The 26,979-nt window shown below is 42.1% G+C and overlaps 2 protein-coding genes across 16 annotated transcripts in view; one reads left to right on the top strand and one right to left on the bottom strand.

Annotated features, from left to right (window-relative positions):
• The window catches only part of lrba (LPS-responsive vesicle trafficking, beach and anchor containing), a 175,305-nt gene that overhangs the window by 60,161 nt on the left and 88,165 nt on the right, over positions 1–26,979 (top strand). For all 15 annotated transcript variants that reach the window (XM_085161769.1, XM_085161780.1, XM_085161772.1 and 12 more), the window contains exons 30-36: positions 1,615–1,784; positions 3,676–3,760; positions 4,033–4,166; positions 4,876–4,937; positions 14,112–14,176; positions 16,285–16,393; positions 26,619–26,785. In XM_085161769.1, coding sequence (XP_085017895.1) covers positions 1,615–1,784; positions 3,676–3,760; positions 4,033–4,166; positions 4,876–4,937; positions 14,112–14,176; positions 16,285–16,393; positions 26,619–26,785 — 792 coding nt within the window. The remainder of the gene's footprint in view (positions 1–1,614; positions 1,785–3,675; positions 3,761–4,032; positions 4,167–4,875; positions 4,938–14,111; positions 14,177–16,284; positions 16,394–26,618; positions 26,786–26,979) is intronic.
• Positions 1–26,979, bottom strand: part of fhip1aa (FHF complex subunit HOOK interacting protein 1Aa) — a 200,920-nt gene that overhangs the window by 114,121 nt on the left and 59,820 nt on the right. The window lies entirely within an intron of this gene.

Here is a 26,979-nt window from a genome sequence, read left to right as displayed (position 1 = left end):
CCATCTGTCGAGCCTTCCTGACACAGTTATTATTGTTTTCCTCAAAGCTGTTAAGATTTAACAGCTACAGTAACTTTTAGTAACAATAGATCTGATCAGCTGCCTTAAATCAGCTGAGCGCATGCTTTGACACAGCAGCCAGGTATCTGTCTGCAGTACAGAGAGCAAACTATCCTCGTGGGTGTGTGTGTGTGTGTGTGCAGGAAAGAATGCACATACACACTCTGAAACTGGGGACATGCAGGAATGTATGCAAGCTCTTGTGTTTGCGCCTCTTCTTTTTATTGCATATTCAAATTTGACGTATTCTTGCATGTCTTGTTAAAACCTGCATTGGGTTGTGTTTCTGAGAGGGGAGCAGTAGCCAGGGATTAGACCCTGCTTCTCCTATGTCAGCACTGATAAGCAAGGCCAGGCTCTCTTTGATATGGCCGCTGGTCTGTCAGAGCCCTGGTCTAAACTGACAGCTTATCTGCATGCTGCTCTCCTCGCATCTGCTGTTCGCCGGATGAGAATTGAACTCCACTTACTTGTACCACATCACTATGAGAAACATTTCCTGTTACTCCACAGGAGGGACCTCTCAACAGGCAGCATCATTGTTACAGAGAAACTTGATGTACATATTTAATCTGGCTGTTTTTGTGATGCTTGGCAGTTGTTTTTTATTAATGTCAGGATTTGTGTCTAAGGATACATTGGTTATATTTAGTTTTTTTTTTTTTACATTTTTAGAACAAACAACTTAAAGTTGTCATTTTTAAAATCAAGTGTGGACGCTAACCTTATTTAAGGCAAAGCCAATGTAAGAACCAAGTCTATCAGGACATTTTTCATTTCAAAATGTTTTTTCTTTCTTTCCTTCTTTACCTGAATTTGAGCAAAAAAAAAAAAAAATCACTTTTTTTAGAATGTTTTCTAGAATAACTGAGATATTATAGAAGTATATTATTATAAATGTACTGCTTTGGTAGACTAAATATCAGGCATCATAGAAGCAGTTGTATTAATGTCAGATAACATGCAGCTGGTGTTATGTGATAAAGCAGAAGATGACATCTAATAAAACGGGTGGCTATGGCTTAGGGGGTAGAGATCATCTGCTATTGGAGGGTCGATGGTTTGATTCCTGGCTGTTAGAGTCTGCAAAAGTATTCAGTAGTATTCACATACTTAACCCCAGTGCATTCATCAGAGGGTGAACGTTAGATAGAAAGCACTTCGGCACACTTAAAGATGTTTTAGATGAAGCTTGATTTCAGTGTAGCCAAACTGTAGTTTCTTCAAGTTTTCTCAAAGTCAATTGTTGACTAAAGAAAAATGTATTTAATTAAAAGTAGAAATGTCCAAATAAAACAATTTTTTAAATTGAGACATTATATCAGGTGTCCTGTTTTATGGTAAGGTTCAGTGGGCTGCTTTGGCTACTATTCTGCTTGTTTAAATTGCTCATAATTACTCCTCTACTCTAATGTGTCAGTGAAGTTTGTGGTGTTGTTCTAGTCATGCTGTGTGCAAAAATCTTATGAAGGGTTCTGTGAATTGGCAGCATCAGCATTTTCTTCCAGTTGATCTATGAGTCTTGATAATAAGTGCTTTTTCTTCTCTCTACAGAAGCGTCATCGTTGCACCAAAGAAAGCGGGCGTGATGCCATCTCCAGGCACTTCCACCCCCGTCTTGGCAACCGCCTCCGCCTCCGTGTCTGGTGGGACACCTATCGATAGCGTCTCTGTGGTATCTTCTAGCGACGCCTCCCAGAGCACCTCTGCAGACTCTGCAGCCTGTAAGCACACAAACACAAAACCGGACTGCAGTATTGGCAGAGCAGCGAGGGCAGCTAAGTCACAGGGTGGATGAGTCTGCTGAGGAGAAAGTCAATATTTATTTAGAGATCGTGCTTCTCTGTATGTCTGATGGAATAATGGTGTTTGCACAGTGTAATCCAGTTTCTTCAGGCTGGAGGACAGCATGAGTAACACTGATTCAATTATTTAAAAAGCTAAGGCAGTATCGAATGTGAAAAAAATAAAAACATTTGAGACAATTTTAGGGCGGTGCTCTGCCAGTGCCAGGGCCCATTGTGCAATTACAAAGAAAATGATGTGAGTCTACACAAAAATGTAATGGGTTAGTCATCAGGATTACGCAGAAACTACAGAGCCAAATTTTGCAAAACTTTCAAAATTGGAAAACAAACTGTACTAATCACACTGGATCATGCATAACTGTAACAGAGATGCAATAGAGTGCATTTGGAAAGGGTGGGTTTCATGTATCAAGGGACCATTCAAGTGGGGGGGGGGGGGGGGGGGGGGGGAAATCAAACGTAGACATTAGTTATTTGGCATTTGTCTTAACTAACAGGCTACTGGGACATCCCAGTATTACAATAACTCCAGTAGGAGGAGGAATAAGGTGAATGGTGACTGAATAAAACAATATATTAAAGTCATACCTATCTTAGTTGATTCATAAGTGACATAAATCAGCAGTTTTTGTCCCCTTTCTGTGTAAAAGTGTAATGTTTTTTTTTTGTCTGTGTGTTTAAGAGAGGAGGGTTTGACATGAGTATGTGGATTATGTTTTAGGACTTTTGGGTGCGTGTGTGTGCTAGTAAATAATTATAGCTTAGCCGTATGCACAGACTGCTTGATGGCACTGAGAAGTGTTGAGTAAATATGCTGTGTGTGTGTGTGTGTGTGCGTGTGTGTTTTAGTGGGGCAGTGGGAGGACTAATGGAGACGTTCATTTACTCCTCTTTGTTTGAAGGAGCTACTTCAGCTTGAGAGGGATACTCTCACCAGGTCCACATGGCGCTGTTTAACACCTTACACACACACACACACACACACACACACACACACACACACACACACACACACACATTCCAGTGCACATTACACTGTGTCATTCCTGAAGAGTTATCCCTGCACGGAGACTGTCCTGGCTGGAAAAACAAGCCCACTGAAACACCAGAGGAATCCCCCTCCTCCATATTCAGCTGGGCATTAGCTTATTTATGAGCCACAGGGAAGTGAATTTACTGCAAGATCAATCACACGCGGACGTTGTACCTCATGTGCCTCTGTCTCCAGAATGAAGTCGTAAAGCACCTTTTAGTTGTATAATGAAACGGTCAGAAAAGCAGCCCTGAGGGGTAAATTGGTATGTAATGACTTAATGAGGGGAAACAAGAAAACATGAAAATAGAATAATAACAATGGATGGAGTTACTTGTAATAAATACTTCTTTCATATTTAAGCTTTTGTCTAACATATATTGTTTCCATCTACGAATAATTCATCTTTAAAGTGTGACTGAAGCAGAAGATAAAGTGTTGTCATCCTTTCACATAGAAAGACTTTTCTCATCAAACCCAATGAATTATACACTGTTATGGGAGATGTATTGTGCTCAGAGTACATCATCCACTATCTAACTATAAAATGATACTTGTACCCCCACATACTCAACCATAAATCCACCTATTCTATACATTTGAATGGAGACCTCTGTATTATTTCATAAGAGGCATGTTTCTTCACAGGTTTATGGTGCGACCTTGGTCATATAATGTATTGCTGTGCGCGCGTGTGTGTGTGTGTGTGTGTGTGTGTCCCATTCTTGTCCAACATCCAGACTAATAACAGAGTTCTTTGGTTTCTCCCTGCAGCAGGCGGCCAGGTTCCAGCCAGCACTAGCCTGCCATCTGTCCCCCCACTCTCCCCTGTGACCCAGAACACAGCCCCCAATATGAGGTGATTCATCTTCTCTCTCTCGTTCTCTCGCTCTCTCGCACACATGCACAATCAGCTGTTTATGCACATGCGCTTACACAATCAGTTATTTATGCATATGCTCTGATTATTGTTTTTGTCTTTATTCCATATTATTTTCATCATATTAAAAACACATTTTTGCTGACGGTGTATTTTTAAAACCATCTTTTGTGAGTTTTCAAAGAGTTTGTTTAGCCTTTTGGCCAATTACTGTTAAATTACTCCGTCTGCTGTCTGTTTTGTTTTTTTAGTATCTCAGAGCGTTTGGAGCATGCCCTTGAAAAGGCGGCTCCCCTGCTGAGGGAGATCTTTGTGGACTTTGCCCCTTTCCTCTCTCGCACTCTGCTGGGCAGCCATGGACAAGAGCTCCTTATTGAGGGCACCAGTGAGTAGAAAATTATGGAAATTCCTTAGAAGTCACATCATCATTTTAGATCATCCTCACAAACCTCAACCATGCAGGGATTCTTATTTAATTGCAACAATATGTCCAGGCTATTGTTAATCCAATATTGTGATGAGTCGCGCTGCGCCGGTAGCCGTGCTGAAGGTTTCCAGGGGGCCAGGTCAGAGGCCAGGCCACTAATAGCAGTGTTTGGGATGTCTGCTGCCACCAAACAAAATGGAAAGTTGATTGATAGTTGTAAGGGGGGCTGGAAAAATAGGGTGGGGCTGTATGTGCATGCATGTGTGTTTGTACGAATGTGATGTTACATGTGTCTCTGTGAAACACGGAGACACATGAAACATCCGCTGAAGCGCACTCTGGACACTCTAGCGGCCCCCTGCCCTCTAAAAGCCCAGGGCTTGCCATTAGGGATCAATGGGACATATGCTAGCCACGCCAGGCCTGTAATACAAGGCCCAAATATGTATTAGTTTACAGTAACATCATGTCGGCTCATTAGGCCCATCAATACTATCCGCTCCCTTGCAGATGGCACAAGGTTAGGTAATCCCTGATGGTTAGCGTGTGCTGTCACAGAAATCCAGAAAGCTGTTTAAAATCAAACACAAAACTTTTTCTTTTTTTCTTTTTATTTCTCTTTTCATATGCCATTATGTCTGACTCCCTTTACTTTATATTTCTCCAGGTCTGGTGTGCATGAAGTCCAGCAGCTCAGTGGTGGAGCTTGTCATGCTTCTGTGTTCCCAGGCAAGTCTGGCATCTTTATCTTTCCTCAGGCCTGCGCTCTGCTTTTCCAGCAGGCTGATTTATCAGCCTCACCTTGAGTGCAGTAAATCCACAGAGCCTTATCTCTCCCCCACCCTACCTTGTCTACCTTTCCATATTCACCCTTCCCCTCGTGAGGGCAGAGCGAAGGTATATTTGGCTGCAAATATTGGTTGGAGGGTCAAGGGTGGGCGACCTGTCCGCATCACCTTTTGACCTGAGCGGGGCCCTTGTGGCCTGGGCCAAACTGATGAGGAGGGATAATGTAGATTTGATGGTGCTTTGCATTGATTATCCCTCTCTTCTCTGTTGTCTTGTGGGTGTTTTGTTGCCAAGTTTATTTAGCTGCTGCTGGATTCATGAATACTAATTTAGGGATCATAAGCAGGCGTGGGCAGATCAATGATCGGGGTTGTCAATACATCACTTCAGGACAGCTGATTAGCATTTAGAGACAGAAAGCTACTGAAGGGCTTTACCATGTGCAGACCATAAATGCAGCACACGGTAAGCTTTACATTTAGGGTGAATTTAGTCTGTGTATTCTGCTTGAAAAACACTTATGTTCATAGTACATCAGAAATAAATAAACAAGAAGTTGCCCTCACATACACAGCCAGTGACAAGGACAGTAGATAATAACTCATCCCAGGCCGTGTTTGTGTGCATCTTTATCGTTTTTAAAGAACCTCATAAAAAAAAAAAACGACACACACACAAAAAAACAAGGTTTCCAATAATACAAAAGCACATCTGATTAATGACACCCCTCTCACTGCTCCACTCTCCTGTATTTTTTTTTATCAGCTTCATTTCCTAAAGAAATAGCTCCTGTCGTTTCGTTCCTGCACCCTTTAACCTCCATACGTTTGTTTAGTTCCTATAGTTCACTTTACTTCTTCACAAAAAAACAAAAAAAAAGCTAATACAGTCAGATTACACATCTGTTTGGATGTCAGTGGCCATGCATAGATTGGGGCTAGTGGGACTCGGGGAGGGAATGTGAGCCCCGTAATGTCCAGGGACGACGGAATAGCGGGAATGAAAGCTAGATAGAAAACCAAAGAGAGAAGAATGACAGGCTCTAATGCACCTATTTGTCATATCTGTCAGGGTGTTGTTTAATGCTAATCTAATCAAAGGCAGAATCTTGGTGATTGTTCCACTGCACAGCTCATGCCACGCTTCCCCCTCTTTGGTCCCTAGCCCAGGCTATTTCTTCTTTTTCTCTGAGCTCCAAGCTATCCCACCCAATTTCCAAAACACACACACACACTGTTTCAGTCGGAGGACCAGGGATTGGACAGCATAGTGTTGATTGCATCAATAAATCATCCAACCAAATTCTCTTACAGCTAATGCAAATGTAATTTTATTGTTGTGTGAAGGGGAAGAGGAGGGGGGCCTAGAAAGGTAGGGCCAATGCACTGCCTCTCACAGGGGAAAAGAGGAAAAGAGGGACAGACTTTCCTCTGGGCTAAATTACAATGTATAATTATGTGTGTGTTGGTTCTCCTTGTGGGCCAGGGAGAGTGGGCCAGTGCTGTGATTGATGACGTTATTTAGCAAAGTTTGTTGGGCCCTCTGGCACAGGAAGCGCTCAATTCTCTTTACAGGAAGTGCCTCTGTGGCCATCTTGTGACAACCCCCCCCCCCCCCCCCCCCCCCGCCTTTGAGTCAACCAGTGGAGCGAGTAGATGGAGATGATTTTGATTGATTTCTTTTTCTTTCTTTCTTTCCCCTCTCAACCCCCATGCCTTCATCAGAGATGTGACGCGATACCATCTCTGTGAAATTTTAATTAATTTCCCAAGCTTTGAGATGGAGTGGAGCCAGGGTGAAGGGTCAGGAGGCTGGGGACTGCAGAGCAGTTTTTAATCAGGGATCCTATGAAAGTTGCATTGGCGGCCACATCAGCTTGGCATTGAGGAGGGGATTGTAAACCGCTGTTTGATGGTACCCCTTTTCGAGACGAGTACAACAGCGCTCCCAATTAAAGGACCATTTTGATAAGACATTAACTGTTGGGGTGGCATACTGCCCTTGTTCTCAGCTGTAATATTGATCTTCACACACTGCTGAATATACAAAGTGAGGATTAATGATCATAAACTCTGGCTTTAACCACTACTGAGGACTACTCAATATAGGGGGAAAAAAGGCTGACTGTCAATTGTGTTCTTATTTATTCAGTATTTATTGTCTTTAAAGGCTTACAGCTGACACTTTCGCATTATTGTGTATTTGGGAGGATATGGGAGATTAATTGTTGACCTATAAAAAGTCGAATAGTGAGTCAGATTTTTTTTTTTACACTCTTAGTTAAACAAAAACTAACTGTATATAAAAGATGTATATAACATTGTACCACAAATGATTGGCTTGTGGACTTCCATGTTGAAGCCTTTAGTTAAAATCATAATTGTGACTAAATATAGCCAGAAGTTATCAGCTGTTTGTGAGCTGCATCCAGAAACTTTATAGGTACAATTCACATATATTTCCCATGAATCTTAACTAATACTAGACACTAAGCACAAGGTCCCTCTGTACAATTAACAGCAAATAAAAGCCAGTGTGATGTGTATAAAATGCTCCCAGAGGCACCAACACTGTAAATACTGTCAAATTTAGTTGCGGTGATGATTTGCAGACAGCTAGCGGCTTGTGTCGGTATCCACCTCTAATTTCAAACTGACCAAAACATTAATTATGCACAACTTTAAACCTTAAGTACAATTATAAAGTTTAAATAAGTGAATTAGATCAAACTTGAGCCTCCAGTACAGTTGTCATAAAAATAGCCATTACTCTATGTGACGGCTCATTCAAAGGTGGACTTTTATATAATATGATCTAAATTTTCTCATTCAACCACATAAAATGCGAATCTTGCACGCCAAAAATATTTTCCCACTTTTTTCCACACCCCTTATTCTTTTCAGTAACTTTGCTTTCCTCTTGCATTTTTTCGTCTTCCCATTTTTGTCGTACTCGCAGTCAACGTTTCGCTTCCCCGGTGCAGTTTTTGAACTCGCTTCTACCAAAGATATCTGATTAATAAGTAATGCACCGGGACGAGAGAGAGAGCTTTTCCTTGTGCTTGCTGCCATCCGTCGAGAGCTTTGAAAAATCATCTCATTGGATACTGGACAGTCTACGATGAGCAGGGGCTCATAAATCTTCTCAGTAGCTGCATTTGTGTCCTGTAGATCAGCCATTATTGTCCGGCACCTCTGTCAGACCATCCATCCTTCTGCCATTTATCAGAAATGCATCCTGTGCATGGAGTGGAAGGAAGAGAGGGAGGGAGAGTGAGTGTGCTGTGGGCTCGTGGAGTGTCGGTTTCATGATGGTCAAGACTGGGTGCAGAAGAGGGAGAAATAGGGGGAAACTGAATACTGAAACGAGGTCATCAGGTGGCTCTGCTATGCTGTCAGAGGCTTGGTTTGGGCCTAATTTACAAAGCACTGAAAAACCTGCTTTAACAGTGTCAGTGGGAAAAAGAAAAAACACACTGAAAAATGTCCCGTATGATGGATTTTAGATTTTGTAAGTCCCATTTCCTGAATCCAAAATTCTTTCAAAAGCTATATATCTGTGATATATATGGTTGGCCATGCTAGCAGCCACCACCTCTATACTCTTGTTGTTTGATCCACTACTTTGGTCCCGATTGACACTTCTCGGACGCCTGTCAATCTCTGATTTAAGTAAAGCGTTTTGTCTTGGCCACTGATGCAGATAATCCTTAAATTGTAATTCAATAACATCGGTGTTAACCCGCTAATCCAATGACTGTGCATCATCATATGTTCCCAGTCCGTCTCACCAAAGTTAACCTGTTTAACAGATGGGCACCTCTCCTTCAGTCTGCAGGGAGAAAGACATTGACTTCCCCAAACACTTGGCTGCTCCTGACCTCTGACCCTCTGACCTCCAGGTTAGAAGTGGAGAGCGACTTGGGCGCAGAAGTTTAAACCCACGGAGTCGGGGAACAGTTCGGGAGTGTACGCTCATGAAAATCAATAGCATAATGTGAGAAACGAGGGAACGGGGAAGTTGAACCCTTGACGGTTACTTTTGTGCACTTTATATTTTATGTAACAGGTTTGTTTTAAAAGTTACGCTTGTGAAAGCCGGTCCCATGTTTGAGTTGCTCAAATAGTCATTTATTTCTGTCAGTGAACATTGTTTCTTCTTCTCTCCCATAAGCGATGGATCAAACGCAGGCCGTGTTGAATGAACCACTTGGGGAGCTGAGAGAAAAGTGAGGAATGTGATGAAACCAAGGGACAAAAAAATACTTTCTCCATTGTTTTTCGGCACAGTCAGACCCGCACCCCATCGTGCTGTTAAAGAGGCACGCAAGGTTCAAGATCAGTGAAAATCAAAGTGTTATTTTTTTCCCTCCCTCTCTGCTGGCCCTCACCCCACGCTTTGCTCCAGTGCCCCTTTACAGCTGTGCCACGAGGCTCACTGTCGCTGCCATTACTCTCTAGTTCATAGGACAATATCATGCTGCATATTCTTTGAAAGTTTCGCCGACCTTTGAGGCTTAGAGAAAACACAGTAACGCCAACTGGCACTTAATTCTGCAGACTCCCCATCGTTGCCAACTATGCAGCCGCAAAGGGGGCAGCGGGGTGCGTTGTGTTGGAGGAGCTTAGGGTCAAGGAGGGCTTCCTGACAGGAAGTGAAGTCTAGCTGAGAGGAGAAAATCAGGCAGGAGACTCCTAAAAATATTGAGTGGCTTTTAATTTGGCTCCCAGGCGGATTTTACTGTGAACTGGGCTTCAAGTCGCACGAATGGCTGGTTATTTATACGCAACATAATTTTCTTTCATATAAATGAATTTACCTCCCCTCCCGACAGGCACTCCTAATGCAGTGTTTTCTTACCTGTCAGGTCCCTTGTTATAAGACCTTGGAATGTGCTTCTGTTTTTCCCCTCACTATCCTCTCTCAGCTAACCTGTTGTTAAAATCACGACCCGTCGTCTTTGCGCACATTTTTAGTAGGAATTCACTCGCCCTTGTTTATGATCTGGGACGGGAGAGGTTCAAATATTTGGCATGATTTAGCTTTAAAGTGGGAATCTTTACCTTGTGTTATTCCCAAATCCTTAACTTGGAGATTGCACAAATCGCCTTGTGCGTACACAGTTCTTTTTATAGTTGTATTTACCATTTATTTTGTGCATTTAGCTTCCTGAATAATTAGTGGTGCATAAACAAAGTTTGTTTGGGGAACAGTGTTTTGTTTATGTGTGTCTTTTTCGGTCCATGGTTTGCCATTGCCAGTCCCGGTTGATCCTGCAGTCCTTGTGCAATGGGCCGTGAACTGCTACTGTACTATCCCACAAAACATTTCCTGCAACACCGCAGAGCTTCCTCAGAAGAAGTGGGGCATATAAAAGGCCCAAGAATTGCCATTTTGTTCATTTTCTCCTTTTTTAATGTTTTGTTTTCTGGAAAATTTATACAAATGTTGTGCGTTACTGCACTGAAATGTCATAAAAATTACATTTGGACGAGGTGATGATTTCATTTCAACATGTGTTTGATTTGGACCTGAAACGGCTGCATATGGTGTTTTTAAATATTCCTTTTCTCCTCACACCATTAAAATCCACCAGCTGAACTGCATATCATATTACAGAATAAGTTTAAAAGAAAAAAAGAGGAAAAAGTCTGTTTTTAAATAACATACCACTGGCTTATAAAATGCTCTGTATATATTTATGTATTCCCCTTACATTTACTTTTCGTGCAGAGTTCAAGTGGTTGTAACATGTGTTTTGATTTGTCTGTTTGGGGTATGGGGGCTTTAGGCTTAGCTTTCTCACTCTGTGTTAGTATAGCCATGACAGTGTGAGCCCATGAAGCTCTCGGAGACCGAGCAGTATAAATATTTGGACATCAGTAAATATTCCTTGGGTTGTGAATTTGATCTCGCAAACACCAACACGAGTGTCTGTTTTTCTTTAAGCAGATAGCATCTGAACATGCAGATGTGGATTGTTGAAAATGTACACCAGTGTTAAGTTATTCATACACACAAGCGCAGCAGACGCAGCATTAATAACAAACTACCAAGCTTCCGTATTAATCAGATTAAAGAGCAGTATATTTTTAGAGCCTTTTTTTTTCTTTTTTCTTTTGCTTTGACTTCTGCATCCACAGGCTCTGTCTTTGGTCATTGTTAACATCAGGTCACTTCTCATAAACATTTAGATCTCAGTTTGTTTCCTTGTCTTTCCCCCACCCCCCCTCTTTTTTTCTTCTTCTTCTTCGATTTTTTTTTTTTTCGCACAAATGTCCAAATCAGAGTGACAAAGTTGGCTGCCGCCACCTGCAAGCAGCATGCCAGTGATCAAAACGTTTTTGGATTTATTTTTTTTGGGGTTTTTTTTCTTTGAATGCGTGCATTTATTTGCATTGGTTGACTTTTTTCTCTCACTGTTCAGTTAATGTGGCAAAAAAAGACATTAAACAGTGAGGCGTTTGAGTAAAAGGAAAGGAAAAATCAGTAGCTTTTAGCCTCTTTAATTTAGCTTCTGCTGCTCTGCCACTTATGACATGCAGATTTATGCTCTTGCCGTCTCATCTAAAGTTGTATTCCCCTAGCCTTTCAGATCAACAAATACTTGTGATTATGAGTGATGCCACCAAAAAGCACAACTGACTTATTTATTATTTCGACAGAGCTGAGACGGTTCTTTCTTCGGTGTTGGAAAATGTTTTCCTTGTGTTGTGGCGAGCCTGATGTTTGAAAGGCGATTTTGCTCAGGAGGTCTGTGTTTTCTCACCAGTGGTAGTGGTATATTTAGAAGTTGATTATGGATAATCAGCTGTAATGACGGAAGTGCATGGCATGTGTGTTTAGACTCAATGCCATCATCATGGAACGCAGAGCAAACAGAGCTGTCTTATTGACTTGAGATTTAGACATTAGGCATTTTCATGAACAGATTCATGCATAGCAAAACATAAACGCCAGTAAAGTGCATTAAACGTGTGCACGATTTCTCTCTTTCGATCACTTTAAAGTCAGGATCAAAGATCGGCCGCCTCTCTCGCGTGTCCTATCATCTGTTAGGAGGTCAGGTTAAAGGTGAGAGGTCACAAATGGCTGCTTGTATCCTCTCATCAGGAGCGCTGTGGTCACGGCCCCTATCGCAGCCATAAAAGCTGTGACACTGCTGACCAGGGCAGCCAAAATCCAATATTCTATCACTGACCTGTCCCTGTTTCCTTTTTGTCACTGGAAGGTGTCCCTCAGATCAGGGTCACTGCTTTTTTAATTCAACTAGAGGAGCCATTTCTTGCCCATAATGACACCATTAGTCTTGCTATCACCTTTGTCCATGTCCCCCAAAATGCCAATGGTCTCTACGCTTTTCATCAAGCCTAATTTAGACGTAGAGCTTATCCCGGCCACAGATTCAGATCCAGTCTTTATTACTTCGGGATAATCTTTTACTTTCTAGAGTCTGGCATGAAAATCTTTAAGGCTTTAAAGGCATAAAGGAAATTTTATGTCACCGCTTTTCTGGTTCTCCAGAGCACGACTCTATTTACAGCCCTGCTTCCTGTGGTGTTTATTTGAAATCCAGCTCGCACAGTCTGGATCAGTTTAGAATATCCACACAGCCACAGGCTAACACTCATGGTTAATGTCCTTCAACTACAGTCAATGCTTCAGCTAGAAGGCCCCAAGGCTGCTCTGACATGCTTCCTCCAAAGCAGTCCTCAGCCACAAAACCCTCTCCCAGAAACGCTGTTTCCACTCCCTCGCCCAGACTCTTATTCCCTCTGCGCCCTCTTGTATTTGGAATGTATTGTAAACACGGTCAATGCCAATATGGTCCTGCAGGACAAAAAGCAGTTATGAACTGAGGTTAAGTGTAAGGTTGTTTTGTATATGACGTGCACTTGGGCACAGAGTGATGGTGCACAGGCGTTTCAGAAGAACGGTACTCTTGACTGCCATGTGATTAGTTTTGATGGGCTTGTGCTTAAAAATTGCACAGGTGAGAAAATCTCGACGCACCCACAGATATGTGTGGATGTGTATTAGAAATTCTCGTAAACTGATCTTTCCTTCCTCCTCGCAGCGCTGATATTCATGTCCCTGCGGGCTCTCTAAGGGTTACTGAAAAGCTAGTCTCTGTGTAAACACACGATTTCCTCTATCAGCTCCAGAGATGATGACAGCCGAGTTTAGGCTTATACGCAAGTTTTTCACTTCATAGCTGTTCTGTGTCTCAGTGAAACGATTAAATGGAAATGATAAAAATTAGTAGTTTTGATTACTTTGGAATAAAAGTGTCTCCAAGTCTGAATAAATTGTGGATCACAGTTATTCTCACAGTAGTAACTGTTAAACATTTGTCAACTGATGGCACGTTTTAATATTGGTTAACAAAAATATTAAGAATGAAAAGAAAAAAAAAGTCCAAGCTTTGAATAATGATTTTTGTAAGAGTAGTTTGGTGGTTTAGGTCTCCAACCTGAGAATTTTTTTGTGCATTTTTCTCCAGCTCCCCTGAGAGGAAGAAGGGGGGGGAAAAGGGCTGTGAGCTTCAGACAGCCCCCCGTGACCTTGTTGCTTTATTATTCTTTTGACGGTTGCGTTGAAGGTGTTGAAATGTGGAACAGAACATGAGAGACGATGACCGGCCGAGTTTCCCTTCTCTCGTTGTCCCTTCGAAGTTGAGGATATAAGGCGCACACGGCTGCGGTTGGATTGTTTAGACTGACACCTCGAACCATAACGCTAGTCAAAGAGAGGAAGAAATGTGTGTATTTACTTGTGATAAATGCACTCTCAACACGGCTCTTTCACTGCTGCGCAATGGTGGGCTTGCATATTATGCAGCCGGCGCTAATCCAAGCAATTCTTAATCCTTTTTGGATCATGTTTTATGTGATATTAGGGGCTTGTAAAGAAGTAGTAAGTCAGTGGGATTAAAAGCTTTACATGGAGCTACTGTTTTTGTGCAAACTAAATTCACTTTGACCCAGACTAAGAAAAACTCACTTATCTTGTAAACGTATCAGTTTTGCCTCTTGCTGCTGCTAATGTATAGCAACAGAGTTCTGTACTATTGTAAAAAGTTGCATCAGTAACATGTTGATGTTTGTGTTGCAGGAATGGCAGAACTCCATCCAGAAGAATGCCGGCTTAGCCTTTATCGAGCTGGTAAACGAAGGCAGGTAGGTAACTCCGACCTGCCTCTCTTCTTGCAGCAGCACTAAATTATCTCTCCAACCTCCATTCATCAGCCACTTTCCAATTTCACCTTCCTCGGATCGCGTCGTACCCCTCCTCCACTCGGGCACCCGAGATCCTCAAGGCCCGTGCAATATGGTGGCTGTTCAAGACAACAATCAATGGTTGAAAAGCGCAGAGGGACTTAGGGGAGTGAGGATGGAGGACCGCTGCGTTCAAGGCTCCATTCAATACCTGCTTATCCCAGTGGGACTTGGGGAGAGGTAGAGGGTTTAGGTAGAAGGTGATAGGAGCTCTGAGTGCTGGTTCCTCTGCGACACTTGGGAAATCGCTCTTAATTTGCCACTCGGGTCTTTCTGCCTGAGCCTTTATCTGCCGGCTACCATATCTACCTGTTCACATATGAAGCTTCATTTTGCTAATAAGAGGTCACCCTTCTTACTCTGGCTCTTTTGTAGTATTCACACTCTTATCAGTTTCAGGTTGGTAGAGCAACACTTTCTATTATTGATCCTCAGCTTTTAGAATTGGCAGAGGGTAATCCCAAGTAACACAAATGAGATAGCAATGTTATCATTTGACGTGTTTGTCTAAAAAAGTGTTAGAAAATCACTTTCCAGACTTTGCTCTTATGATACATGTAATATATAATATAATTTTTCAATCAATCAATCTTTATTTATTACAGACTCATAGGAGGATAAACAAATAAGAAATACACGCAAATCGCAGCCAACCCAAAATGTACTTCAACTATTAACAACTTTGGCATTTGTGACATATAATAATTTTAAGCTTAATATACTTGATATTCTTAATACGTTATCTATGTATCCATCCATCCACGTTTTAAGTATGTGATGCTTTTCTTTGGGAAAATAGATTCAGAAGTGGAAAACCATCCTACGTATGCTGTACTTTTCAGGGATCGGGCTATATTATGATGTGGATTAATCTTTCCTTTTAACATCCTAATTTTTTTGCATAATTAATTAATATTCATTATGTCAATGTACATGATGGATTTTCTATTATTCAGCTGTCAATTACTTACAGTGTAGTTTGTATCTCCTTTCATGTAAAACACCCAGAAGTTGGACATGGTTAATCTATAATACAGCTCATGCCCTGAAAAGTACAGTTACTATATGAGATAGAGATGTATATTGTTTGGTTTTCACTACTTACAACAGTTAATGTAAGTAAATTTATCTTTTTCTGTAAAAACCTGACCTGTTAGCCCCTAATTCTAGTTGCCTATAAGATTTACACCATTTCTAGTCAGTAAAGAAAATAATTTGGTGCAGCTCCATCCAAACTACTTTTTCCCTGAATTTTCTTTCCAACAAGATTTTAAAAGTTCTTCTAAAGTGGCACGTGCTTAATATGATTGAATTTTACAACCCTATTTTAACAGGATTTGACCACATGTGCAATCATTAACTTGGTGCGGTATACAGAAGGGCCAGTGGTTAGGTTATTGATAGTGGGGCCGGAATAAGGACTCGGAGGTTGCAGAGGCCCCAGTGCCTCCGCTCCCCTGCTGCACTGTGCTGAAACTGGAGGCTAAGGTTACAGCCATCCCGCTGCCAGTCCCAGCCTGCCCCCACCTCTCCTCTCTGTCCACCGGTCTGTTATTGTTCCACTTTGCACAGTCCTGACCCGTGGGGCTGCGGAGAGGTTTCCGTGACCCGCGCACACACATAACATGCATGTTTCATCAACACTGATAAGAAGAGGGAGGTAGACTACATATGTAGCAACACAGGCAGAGATCCTCCCTCTTGTCAGATGCATATCATTAACAGATCAATTAACACCTGCACCCCAGGTAGAAGACAAATGTGCTTTGGGTTGGTTTTCAAATTAGATTTTCTGCTTATTTCGCACGGTTCCTTTTCAATATTTCATGGATATTACATGGTGGGTTTATCTGTAGGTTTAAACAAGCTTTAAATACAGTGATGCTCTGGATTTTGTGAAATTACGAAGGGTTTGAGGCTAAATGACTTATAAGCTGTTATGTTAATGAAGGAATAAATCTTACACAGTATTGCAGTGTACTGATGGCCACTCTCCCATCTGCCCTCAGGCTTCTGAGTCACACCATGAAGGACCACCTGGTTCGTGTGGCTAACGAAGCTGAATTCATCCTCAGCCGACAGAGGGCCGAAGACATTCATAAACATGCAGAATTTGAGGTAAGATGCTGCGCAGTTTAGGCAAACACACAGGCATGAGCACAAAATGACCATTGAAAATATTTTTATTACGGAAGAAAACTGAATTACCCGTAAATTAAAAAAAATACGAATGTGTATATAAACTGTGATTTTCACCAGCTTGGCGCAGGAAGTTTTCATAGACACAAACAAAAATTGTTTCATAGACACTAAAATCGTTTGCCACAATTTATGTTAAAGATGCAAGTACAGCTTTTTCAGTGAATTGGAATCAAAAATATATCATTAATTATATTTTAATAAGGATGAAGGATGTTTGCAAAATGAGTCTGGCTTTCCCCCTGTGTGACCCATGGCAACTTTATCCATTTCAGTAGCTTTGACTGCTTTGATAAGAATTCTTGACTTGTTATTGGTATGCTCTGACTGTGTATATGTTGAATAAAAACAAACAAGCGGTAAAAGTGGTGGGAAAGGTGCTGATCCAGTGGCTACTTTAAACCATCAAGTTGTAGAATCTGTCACAGTAAATCTAGAAGACAAATGTTTACTTTTCAAACATAACCCTGGCTAATTGGGAACATAGAGACACATACAGATGTAGTTTCAGGAGCGTGTTAACTGCTTTGCACATACAGTTTGGCTAGCCCCAGCCTAGTGTTAATTTATCCCTGTACATCTCAGTGTAACGATGGGCTTGCCTCTGTGTCTTAACTTCTCCTCCTATTCCTCCTCCTAGCTCTCAGTACAAACGTTGCCATTCACATGTAGCCACCGGGCCAACTCTGTCCTGACCCGTAGGCACCTCTCGCTGCTCCTTCCCGAGTCCAACTCCACTTCACTCCCCCGACTCTTCTTTCTAGATCTCACCAAAATCATTTCCTGTCCTGCTGAGATCCTGTCCATTATACTCCCACTGGGGGTGTATTTTGCCAATGACAGGAATATGGCGTCCTCCCCTCTCTTCCATCCCTCCCACCATCATTTCTCAGGAACCTGCCAGCACTAAAAGCTGCAGACAGACCTGAGAGGTGCTGGCCTGAAGGGCTCACTGTGTGTAAGCCTTGGCCCCCACTTGGCAGTAAAATGTGATGCTTTCTTTTTTCTTTTTCTTTTTTTTTTAAGGTTCAAGGAAGGGTCTTTCTTACATTTGGGTAAAGTAGAATCCCTTAAGACTGCAGAAAGTCAATCACAGGGGCGGAGGCACAGCTCGTGCACTTGAGCATTTATACAGTGAAGAGAGCAAAACATGGCAATCACAGGCTAGACTGCTTTCCTGTGTGATTGTCATGTTATTCGGCTGAACCTGTACTGCTCATACAGCGCCAAGTGTCAGTCATTTGCACAGTATTGTTTTACATGATTTGACCTTATCATCATCAGCACTGACTCTTAGAGTATGATTAAGTTCTGCAAGGGTAATACAGGCAGTTTTTGTTTTTATTCCAGTGTATGCAGGTTTGGGCATTTGGCAGCAATACAAGTAAAAGCATCTTACAGTAGGTTGCTAGACTGGCCGATCGACAGACTAGGCAGTCAGTTTGCACACGATGGCCCCAAAGGATCCTGCGCTGCCTCAGCCTTCTGCTGTGGCCGTGGGCCACGTACTCTTATTGTAACCATGTCCTATCCCTTCTACATTTCTCCAGCATACAGGTCCTGATTCCTAGCCTGGCATGTTGAGCAAAGAACAGACTCGCTGTCCTCGGGTCTGCAAATCTAATATCTTTCTTTCTTTCTTTTTTTTTGCTATGTTTTCTTGTTATTTTCTCTTTCTGTATTTCTACATCTCTTCCAGCTGAGGCTTCTGGGCTTTGAAAACCTTTAAAATGTGTACTGAAATAGGGAGTATTGCAAGAATAAACAGTTGAACTGAGTTCAAGCCTTAGTAAATATAAAGTCATTTGTGTAGTTACCTACACAAACTAAATAGTCTATGATGGATTTTATGACAGTTTATATCAAGACTCTTCTGTGAGGGGTAGCTACGTGTATGGAGACTGAATTCTTTCTGCATTTTAGCGCATTATGGGTTTGTCAGCATTCACTTTCATAGATTTTGTTTCCATATTATGTGCAACAAAGAAAACGTAGGTCCCTCTGCAAAGCTAGCTGTGTTTTGCGGTTGTCATTTGTAACTTTACCTTGCCTTGCAACCTCCCAGCTGTCCCTAATCAGATACCCAGCAAAGCTTGTCCCAAACTATGCTTCACAATTGAATTCCCCACTTAAATGCAGTTGCTCCTCGGTGACCTCTGAGAAGAAGCGAACCCCTGATAAGTCTTGCTCTGATATTGCTGTATTGATTTTTGCCTCTATACAAGCTGTACTTGAGCCTGCTGGAGCCAATGGTTTCATTTTGCACTGCCACAATAAAAATAACAGGCCAATGAAAGGCCCTCCACCCCCACTCTTTTTTTTTTTGGGGGGGGGGGGGGGTGGAGGGGGGGTGGAGGGTTATGAAATAATTTTCAGTTATGTCTCAGATTTTTAAAGGGTTGTTTCTCTGTATTGTGTTGCTGTGACGCTTCAGATTGGTTATTGTTTTGTGAGGAAATAAACCTCCAAATGGGCCCCCACAGCGTGTCATTTGAGGTATCAAAATAAGGTTTTCTGAAGGGGGAAAAAAAAGAGAGCAATTCCCTCCCCATCCTCTGCTACATCTGAGAAATTCTGTTTTAAACAGCAGCAGCAAATCTCAACCAAGGCACCGGCAATGAGATTAATTCGATCCATAAAAACACAAATTTATGTTTACTCCTTGTCAGATTGCATATCCTTGAGAAGGCAGTGATAGAGGAGCGTTTTGATTTAGATACCCGTTTGCCTCAGAGACGTAACATATGCTTTTTCTCTCTCACTGTCCCTCTCTTTCTTTCTCACTCACACTCTCTCTGGCTCTCTGTGGGACAGAATTGAGTTATCTTTGGCCCTGAGAGTAAGTTATTACAGCGGGCTTAGGGTGAAACAGAGATGAAGATAACTAGGGGGGAAATCCAATTACCTTTTAGGGTTCTCTATCTAATAGGATCCTTAATGTGAAGGAGATCTGCAGATCGGATGCTGCCGCCCAGCACAGCAAATGATAGACTCCGATATCTTCCACGGGAGCAGGGAGGAGAGGAAGCCCGAGAGATGGAAAGAAGGAGAGCGAGAAATCGAACTCCCTCTTTTTATGGGGCTGTTCATTAGGGATGAAATGTGGTGGGCTCAGGGGCAGAAGGGCAGATAAGAAGGCTCAGATAGGGAAGAGTGAGCAACACCCAAGTCATTTCTATTCTTACTCTTCCTTCTTGCTTCTTGCCTTTCCCCCCCATATAGCCTCTTGATTCATCCTCTGCTGCTCTCTGGAGTAATTGATTTTACTGTTTTTGAGATCCAGTGAAAGCCAGACGATAGCGCCTAATTAGTGCTTGGTGTCACTGTCATCCCTCTGCTGAGCTTGTAAAACGACCTGGCCCTTCTCTCCATGTTAATGACATTAACATTGAACTGATGCTCATTATGTTCTGTTATCATAAACCTGTAGTCTGTGGATGAGCGTTTACCACAAACTGCCAGACTGTGCTGAGCATCTCAGAGAAACTCTGGCTAAGGATGCATTTTACAGATAACATCTGTTGAAATAGTCTGAATCACCGAGGTTAATTTTTTTAATGTAGTATACACCGATCAGGCATAACATTAATATAACTAACATGTGAAGTAAATGACACTGGTTATCTGCTGGGTAAGATATATATTAGGAAGCAAGTGAACATTTGTCTTCAGTGCTGATATGTTAAAAACAGGCAATATGCACAAAATTGAGGGTTTGACCATCACAGGGGTCGAACTGTGATAGCTAAAACTCCAGCTCTTGTTCCCAGTCTGCACCAGTCATTATCTGTCAAAAGTGGTCCAAGGAAGAAATGGTGAGGAACCACTGACAGGGTCATGGGCAGCCAAGGCTGATTGATCCATGTGGGGAGGGAAGGATGCCTGTGTGGTTTGATCCAGCATACGAGCTACTGTGTCTCAAATTGAAGAGGAAGTTGATGCTGGTTCTGACAGACAGATGTCAGAAAACACAGTGCATCAGGTTCTTGTTTATGGGGCTGCATAGCAGGAGACCAGTCAGTGCTCGTGCTGACCCCTGTCCAACACAGAAAGCCCCACAATGGGCACGTTAGCATCAGAACTGGACCACATAGCAATGGAAGAATGTGACTTGGTCTGATGAATTATGTTTTCTTTTACACTCCCGTGATTTAATCTCTGTGACCAGAAGAATATTTTACAGTGAAATGATATCTCTGTTTCTGCTAAATTTTATTGACTGCCAATATAATTTTCTTGCAAGGCTGTTGCAATGCTTTAGCAGAAGTCTTTCTCCCACTCTATAGTGCATGAGAATTATAACTTCTTTATTTAGAGACAACCTTGTTGAGGGAGTCATGTCAGCATGGCTGGTTTTCTCCATCAATGGAGAATAAACTTGACCCTGACTTTCCAACCAAGCACCTGCAAAGTTTCAAGGCTGTATCTTAAATGATGTATCTTGACGTTAGCTGTCAATAGATTTACTGTTCAGACAATCTTAGCTGTCATAACTGGTGATTTTGTGTCATTCTTCCCTTTTAATTTGAGGTTACTTGATGAACTAATGAACAACCTTGTCTGCAATACCTGTCTGGTGCTAGTTATCTGAAAAGATAGAAGAAATAAATCAAGCCAAACCTAGATTATTACTACCTCTGCTGAGGAGGTTATATTTTTGGTAGTTTTCGCATGCGAGTCATTCTGTCTGTAAACAGAATAGTAGACAGAAAGGTTTTGAATGAATTCTGATAAAAACTTTGTAGAGATGTAGACTGGAGTCAGTGGTCTTAACAATCCATTAAAATTTGGCTCACGTTCACCAAGGTCTGTAATGTTCATTTAATAATTCTTTGGTCGAAAATGGACAAAAAAACCTTAAAATGTGGAAACTATTATTCTTACTATTGTGGTGTTTATTGCCAACATATAGAAAGTAACACATAAACATATAAAGTATGTCATATTTGACCTTTGACCTCCCTTTCAAGGCCAATAGATTGATCTGAAAGTCTAAGAGATAATGAGCTATATATAATGTGAGCTATTTAAAGTAACAGGTTATATATTAATTTAATGGCATAACAATTTGAATACATGTGCCATCTTCATGAATAAGTATGTATTTTGTTTGAGAAGCAAAACAAACCTGTGATCAAAAACTTTCCCCCCTTGATATTTTTCACTACTCACTTAAAATAATTTTACTAAATAATTATGTTCCGTTTCAATAAAATAATTATACACAAAATTATGTCAAGTCTATTAAAATGGGCTTCAACAGGAGAAATAACAAAAGCCACTTTGCTCTAGTTTTTACTGAAATGCAAATTTCTAGAAGTAAATTTAAGAAGAACAAACAAAACAAATGAGTGCGTGCAAAATACTTTACTGTTTTCTCCAAGTAATGCCTGGAGAGAGTGAGTGCTAATGCAGTTTTCTTATTTTTCTATTTCTCATATACCTAATAAATCGGCACTGTGGGGAATGGGGGATACTCCACCACACACGCAGGGGAAAAAGTCAGAAACCGTAACTCCCAAAGGCTATTTTCACCACCACATTCGCAGCACTCAAACTGATAGCTGCCACCAACTGTAGCCTGCTGTCATGTAGTTGTCGCTGCTGTAATGTAGTATGTCAGCAGGGCTGGTTTACCGAGCGTCTCATTACAGGCAAATCTGTTATAAAGAGAATGAGAGAGGGGGGGACCCAATAAAACAAAAGCAAGTGTCTTTGTGCGATAGTATCGCAGCACCATGAGCACAGGGACACATTTTTAAAAAGAATAGTGAGAAACTGCACCTAGTTCTCCAGCCTGGACAGCAGGCTCCTAACACGCAACACCTTGACAAACTTTAGTGTTTCTTCTTGTCCTACCCCAACACACACACACACACACACACACACACACACACACACACACACACACACACACACACTGCACAGCATTGACTGTTTCACTTAAGATGCCAAGAAATGGAAAAGGAGAAGTGGGTTACAGAGAGGAGAACAGTAGTCTCAGTCCTGCTGTCTTGTCAACATAATGAAGTCCCCAGGTACCTCCTCCGCAGCTCCCATCATTATTACTGACCACCTCACCCCGAAATATGACTTTACTCCACATTTTCCTTTGTTTCACTCCGACACCATCCCTTTAGTCACTGGAGGAATGTTCTCCTGATATTTATATATATATTTTTTTGTTCCTATTAATGGCTGAAGGTGAGATTGTAATGCTGATAAAAGAGCATCGCTGTCACTGCTGTCCGCTTTTTAGATGTTTTTATTCACAATAAGTCTGTTTGCTGCTTTAATTCTCTCTTTTTTTATGTTTCTTTGGTGGAGATTTGCTTTTACATTCAGCTTGAGCACCGTGCCACTAACACCTTGCCTTCCTGACTTCTGGGCAACAGCAAATTCAGGAGAGGTGCAACCAAATTTTTCATCCGGTTGCGTCCTGCCTTCATTTGACTATTTTTCATCTCCAGATGACATTTTAACACGAATGATTTTTCACATGGCACGACCTTGAAGCTGTGCCGGAGTTATCGCACAAGGAGATGGCAGCCGTGCAGACTGATGTGGCAAAAGGAGGGCGAGGTTTTTGCAGAGACAAGTGGTTTCTGGGTAAGAAAAGATGAAGAGGCTGCCAGCCGAGCATGGTGACCAGTCCATTAAAGATCAGTGTGAGGGGAGGAGCCGGGGGAGGAGAAAGGAGGAGAGAAATACTTTGATAAGTGTTGTGCCTGCGTTAACCTTGATGGTGGCTATAGCAGTGGGCTGATGCCAGTAGCAGGGATCTGTTTCGACTGGATTAGATTTTTTTTTTTTCTCTCCCTCTGGCGCTCCAAGAGAAGAAGCAAAAAAATCAATACTTGGGAGCACAGCATGACAGGAGCATCATTTCAGAATTGAAGTGGCTGTCAGGCATTGTCATTTGGTGACTTTTGTTCGCCATTGTACTTTTAAGCCCTCATTTTTCTCCCCCTCCTTGTCCTTTCACTCGTTTCTTCCCCTGCCTATTGTCTGAATTCCCCTGGTGACATTTTATGTTGCAATTTGAAAACTCGAGGGCAAGAGATCAAGTGCAAGAGAATCTCTCTGCAACCAATTGGTGGTGGTGGTGGACCGATTCGCCATCTACTTTTGTTTAGCAACCGCCCCCCTCCCTCCCTCCTTTCTCATTTCATCCCCTTGTCTCACTAGACCTCCATTGTGTTCCAGGAGGAATTTATTTGTAGTATATTTGCATTCTCTGATGCCAGACAAGGACAAGCCTGATGTCTCGGCTTCCTCTGGACAGTTTCTCTGCCCGTTCGTAAATGAAACCCTCTGGGAGTGCTTGTCGACGGATGTGAGAAATTGGAGAATCTCGTAGAGCAATAGGCCCAGCCTTGGCGCACTTGTATCCCTGACGTGCCACCAATGTCAAGAGATTGCAAATCAAGCGCTTTAATAATATCTCTGCTGGTTTTGTTCCTTCCTCCTGTTCTCCGTCAGAACCTCGAGACCCTGGCTTTGTCAGACGGCGTGTTGAAGGCTCGCCGTGGCACGGCAACACCACTAGACCTTTCTCTGTCACTCTAATTGATAAACATAGGGCTGATATCTTGTAATGAGCCTCCATTCTCCGGCCTATTATACTGGTTAACCCTCTCAACCCACAGAGGGAGAGAAGGAGGGGAGCCAAGGCATCATCTAACAACTACAGCATTTAGATAAAGCTGACACTAGTACAACGCTGCTGTATAGATGAGAAAGTCTACTCCTCGTTCTCTAACCCCCCCCCCCCCCCCCCCCCCCCCCCCACCTCCGCTTATTATTTGTAGTCAACACGGCACAAACACAATCCTTTGGCAGCCTCGGTAACATTTAGCAGCCACAGAAAGCTTGCGTGTTTATGTTTTTCTCTCGTTATAAACTCGGCTTCAGCTGTGATTAAAATTCATGCGATTTTGTTTTGTTTTTTCTTTCTCACACTTCATCTCTGCAGGTGCGTGTTGCTTATTTTCCACCATTGTGTGATTTTTAGAGATGATTATTGTTCTTTTCACCCTCCAGTCACGTCTGGCTAGGCCATTTCCTTCCCCAAAACTCCAACACACATCCCTAGTTATTTATTTGAACTGTAGATGAATTGCGGGAGACACGACTCAGCGTAATTGACTCGATTAATGCCAGCCATTATCATTTCGTCTTCAACCAAGCTGTCTCCCTCCGGCAGAGCCAGCACCCACGTTGGCCCGACCCTGTCAGCCAGGCCGTGTAATGGAAGGTGCTGCCCATGATTACAATGTCGCAAGTCATAACGCTCTCACTGGCGGCAAGTTGTGCCCTGGTGGCTGTCTGAGTAGCAGGCAAACGGAGAAGAGTCTTCCATATTTCAACCCCAGCTGAGCATTTTTAACTCGGATGTCCTCGTCTCCCTCTCTCTTTTTTTTAAAGTGTGTTTTCTTATCAAAAATAATCACACTGACTGCTTTAGTGGCTCACAAAGAGGCATGATTTGAACTAAAGTGGAAACAGAAAGTTTTAATTTATTTCTTATGTTTCTTTGGCATTCCTTGAAAGGAATGAAAGAACAGTCTGTTTTTAAAATGTCTCCGAATGCCTCTCTTCAGTTTCTGTCCTTTATCCTGTCAGTGCGACCTGTATGCGAGGGAAAGCAAGGTGGTGCCAGCAGGGAGATTTACTTATTCGCTCCAACCTTCATAATAGCATAACATAATAAGTCCTTCATAATACCCCGGCATATTCTCTGACTTCACATCAACAGTATGACCCCTGGAATTAACTGTGACTTGTCTTTTCCACTTAGAAGCAAACCAAAGTTTGGGTTTTAATGGCACTACTTACATGCTGAGCTTTTTAAAAAAAATGTTGGTTGTTATTTTAAGGTCGAGTCTGTGAACTTGGCCTGTTCTCCCACAGACTTTGGCTTCGGATAGAAGTAAAGCCCATTACAGCATGGAGGGTTTGGGTGTTTGGGCAGGCTCAACACACAGGTGATGAAGTGTTTGTTTATGGTTATGAGTTTGAACCCAGCACCGCTGATTAGTACTGCAGACTTTACATGTCTCACACAGGAGCAGATAGAAGTAGACTCGTTGCAGGCCTGCTACTTGCTATCTGTATAAATGATGGAAACCTGCAAGGATCTTAATGCATATAACTAAGTAGAAAATTTGGGGACTCACAGATTGTCCCAGATTTAAGGCACCTTTTTCTGTATGAAGTATAGTGACTAGGTCATCGTGCTAGGAAGGTCAGGGCCCCCTTTAATTCCACATAAAGAGACTTAGATTGATAATTAAGCAGCCCACAGAAAAGCCCCTCTGTGATTTATACCTATAGATTTTCTGTCAGATATGAAATGTTGTGCTTGAAATTGAAGAGGAGGGCCCATTATAAAGCGCTTTACCCTTAACTTTGAGAGGGCTTATTGTATTTGTTCAGCCATGCTTTTGAGTTTAATAGTTACAGTATGACTGACTAGTGAGTCAGTCAGTTTAACACTAATCTAAAGGTGGTCGATAATAAACAGTCCTATATCATACCCAGGCTACGCGATTAATCGTGCAATACAAAGCCCATGTTCGTCTTCTTCTTTGTTTTTTGACTTCTCGTCATCAATATGCATGCCACAGTAAGTCACGATTGCAGCCTGAATACGCTGTAAAAATTGGTTACAAAAGCTTCAAACACTGTTTCAAATTATAGCCCCTATTGTCAGAAGGTGTTTTAGTTTCAGCATCGCTGCCGAGTTCAAAGGCCCGTTCTGATAACAAATTCAGACAGAGAAAAATGTCCTCCCTGTGCATTGTAGGTATCGTGTGATTTGGTGTGCTGGAGGGCATTAGAAAATACATGTCCACTGTTATTAATCAACATGACACGAGGGCAGAAATGACCCCCTGTGCTTTTCATTTGGTTCTAGTCAGAGTAGAGTTTCTGTATGTGAAAACACCATTGTGCTCATATCTGCGTGGTTCCAACCCTGTTTTTGTTTGTGTTATTTACACACAAGAGCACGGTGTAATGTGTGGCACATGCATGTGTGATTTTTGTTTTGTTTTGGGGTTTTTTGGCGATGTGCACTTTATAGATTATGCTAGGGTGTCATTATTAATGTATGTGTGTTTGTTTTCCCTCTCTTTTCCAGTCTAGCTGTGCTCAGTACGCAGCAGACAAACGTGATGAGGAGAAACTGTGCGACCACTTAATCCGTGCGGCCAAGTACCGCGACCATGTGACAGCCACGCAGCTTATCCAGAAGATAGTCAACATCCTGACCGACAAACATGGAGCCTGGGGCGGCTCTTCCATAAGGTAAAACAAAAACTGTGGTTGTGTAAAGACTCAAACAGAGCTGTGCTCCGCTTTCAAATAAGATCAGATTAGACGTATTATATAAATGTTTTTATTTATTTATTTCCCCCCTCCCTCACGCATACATTCAGACAGTATGCTTTAGCTAGTCCATTATTAATCCATTATTTTATTTAGTGTGTGTGTGCGTGAAC

This window comes from Neolamprologus multifasciatus, chromosome 6 (assembly GCF_963576455.1).
Source record: "Neolamprologus multifasciatus chromosome 6, fNeoMul1.2, whole genome shotgun sequence".
In the NCBI taxonomy this organism is placed as follows: Eukaryota; Metazoa; Chordata; class Actinopteri; order Cichliformes; family Cichlidae; genus Neolamprologus; species Neolamprologus multifasciatus.
The sequence above is the reverse complement of the archived record's forward strand: the minus strand, read 5'-3'. Positions and strand labels throughout refer to the sequence as shown.